Raw genomic sequence first — 2,767 nt, 5'->3', positions numbered from 1 at the left:
CCTAACGAGATGAGTCTTTACTCAATGACAAAGGTGAGGCGGTGATGTTAGCTTGCCGAAATTCCACATGAATACCACCCATGTCGGATAGAGCCACCACACCGACCAGCTAAAATGGAAGAGTGACATGTCATAGCTGACAATGACAAATGGAGGTAGTGGCCTAAGCGGTGCGATTGGCATCTTCCCGCCAAAAACCATCATCCCAGTGCTTGCGAAGGCCGGACCCATGATTCAGCTGTAATCCAGCACGCGCCCACCTCTCCCGTGGAGGAACCTACGCAAGGCCTACCGAGGACGAGGCTCCGATCCACTGCCGCAAGCTACCTCTTCCGGCCACAACACTGCCATTGCATACACTGTGGCGCAGCCACCGCGTTGAGAACCCTAAATTACTGCCCCCATTGCCCATGTTTGCACCGCCTCTCCTCGTTGCAGCGCCGCTCTTCTTCTTCCTCTATCTCACACAACTCAACTCTCTCTTCTATGTTGCTTTGTTCTTCTCTCAAGAACACACGAATGCACACGGTGGGAAAAAACTCAGAAAACCACACGTACACACACACCTCATCGTGGAGATACTAGCTTTGCTTTCTACTCCCGGTGAGACACACATACACTACATTGTTTTGCCCAGCCCTCAGGGGGAACTTTCTCATTGCTCAGTGCAAAGTATATATACACACGGCTAGCACCCATGCCATCTAAACTCACACCACTACTTTGACCCACTAACTACCTAGCTAGCATGCACACACGCGCATCACTTCTGCCATGCATGCACACACAACGGCCCGCCACACACATTGGCTTGGTCGGGTTATTACTCAACTGACTAACAACACACACGTCCTGGCTTGAATTGTTTCCAAGTTTCTGCTGGCCACTAGCTGAACTGGCACATGCCACAACTAATGTGTCCGATTCTTGCTCCATCTCCACCTGCACACAACTGGCCGTCGGATTCACGGAGCTTTGACGCATGCATCTAACCAACATGCCTGAGTCAACTCAAAACAAATTAATCACCTATACAACAAGATTAACTCTAACAGCCCAATCTTATTTGAGCCCTCGTAATGTCCAAGGGTTACACTGCTCTAGCTAGAGGGCTTCTCACAAGACGAGACCACGATCCTGATGTCGTCGACATCTTTTGGCGGCGGCACTGGGATCAGGGTGCATCTCATGCACAATAACAATTGTCCATAATATCATCAAAGTATCTTACTCCCTTCGTCCCATAATATAAGTCGTTATTACATCTAATGTATGAGTATTTTAGATGTAATAGTGTATTATATTATGGGACACGGGGAGTAGAAACTAAGTCAGGTCACATAGATGACTAACATGCTTTTGTTCAATAGAGAAACGAATACATCAATAAACTTTAATGAAGTCGAGGAATATATGCATATTATCTCAGCAATCTTCTGTACACAATCAAAATATACTCGTACATTCACGAGCAATTCATTCTAATACATATCCTCTCAATAGATCAAACAAGAGATCAGAACAATTTAATCTTTTTGAGATTGAAGGGGTAACTTTTAATCTGCATAAAAATCTGCAAACTTTCGTAAGGGGGTGTATATACCGAAGCAAAACTCTTAACAACTTTGTTTAATTTGTGGCTATGTAAACGTGCTGACAAGGCAAAGAGAACTAGTGGATGAAGTCGCGTTGTTTTTGTGTGGTGTTGGTCGATCAGACACCACCTTCAGAATCGTTTGTCGCCCTGGCGCGGAGCCTGGCGGAGACGACGGTGGCGCAGATGGACAGGACCATGCCTACGAGGAGGAACACGACGGGGATGATCGCCCTGTTCAAGTAGTTGACGATAGCCTGCTTCTCTTCCTGCCTGCCGTCCCATTCGCCCGCCCGGACGTAGCGCATAACGTCGTTGGTCGCGCCGAACCCGGCGCCGACCCTGCTTGCCAGCACGAGGCTGATCGCCTGCGCACCAAGCATCATAAGTTCATAACCTTGTCTAGGAATCGTTGGCATGAACTTGACCAAAGGGAATCATATGAGCCATAGCCAGAGCAGCAGCTTACTATGTTGGCGTGCATGCTGATGTCGAGGATCATGGCGCTGGGTATTGCCCTTTTGCTCTTGCACAGCAGGTACATGGCGACGGGTATCTGCAGCACGCTCCCCGCCGTCCCCACGACGGCCGACGCGACCACATAACTGGTACGTGCGCCATGCCATGCCACACAGAAAACGTCCCGTCTCAGAGGTTAGCTAAAGCTAGCCGCTCAAAGAGCTAGCGACGCAGTAGGAGGGCACTAGACACTAGTATTACATCGGATGCAGAGGAGACATACGTGTAGCTCTGAAGCTTGTAGACGCCCTGTGTATGGTCCCAATGGATGTAGTTAGCCAGAACGAAGCGCACGGACATGAGCAGGACGGCTATCATGAGCAGCCGCGCCAGGAGGCCGGCGGCGATCCACCCCGTCCGCCGTGACACCGCCATCTCGATCCTAATTGCTCTCAATCGATCGATCAGCTCCTAGCTCGTGCTCTCCAGTCTCCATCGGCGTATGGCTACGGTACTTGTAGCTTAATTGGTTTGAGCCGGCCCAAGACAGACGCGCAAACACAGACGGCCGCCGTCCCGTCGGGGCGTGGTTTGTAGCTTTGTCTTTATTTTAGCTCCGGGCATGCAACGCAACGCTGCCTATCCACGCCATTTGTCATCGAAACGTCCTCCGACTCAAGCTCACAGCAAGTTCACGGTCGGCTCTGTGGGCTT

At 50.2% G+C, this 2,767-nt stretch overlaps 1 protein-coding gene across 1 annotated transcript; it reads right to left on the bottom strand.

Moving 5' to 3' along the window:
- Positions 1 to 1,713: 1,713 nt before the first annotated feature.
- LOC147989827 (CASP-like protein 4D1) lies at positions 1,714 to 2,488 on the bottom strand. Its single transcript, XM_087536282.1, has 3 exons — positions 2,337 to 2,488; positions 2,064 to 2,199; positions 1,714 to 1,962 (listed from the first exon to the last, which is right to left on the bottom strand). The coding sequence occupies exons 1-3, from the start codon at positions 2,486 to 2,488 to the stop codon at positions 1,714 to 1,716; spliced, it is 537 nt and encodes a 178-aa protein (XP_087392408.1).
- Between the last annotated feature and the right edge of the window lie 279 nt (positions 2,489 to 2,767).

Source organism: Triticum urartu, chromosome 1A, assembly GCF_056163025.1.
Source record: "Triticum urartu cultivar PI428250 chromosome 1A, HENAU_Tu73, whole genome shotgun sequence".
NCBI lineage: Eukaryota > Viridiplantae > Streptophyta > Magnoliopsida > Poales > Poaceae > Triticum > Triticum urartu.
Note: the sequence above shows the minus strand (reverse complement) of the source record. Positions and strands in the feature narration are given on the sequence as shown.

Coding starts and splice junctions, on each gene's coding strand:
- LOC147989827 (XM_087536282.1), bottom strand. CDS start 2,488: ATGGCGGTGTCACGGCGGACGGGGTGGATCGCCGCCGGCCTCCTGGCG. Junction 2,200..2,336: donor TACAAGCTTCAGAGCTACAC/GTATGTCTCCTC, acceptor CGCACGTACCAG/TTATGTGGTCGCGTCGGCCG. Junction 1,963..2,063: donor TCAGCATGCACGCCAACATA/GTAAGCTGCTGC, acceptor CTTGGTGCGCAG/GCGATCAGCCTCGTGCTGGC.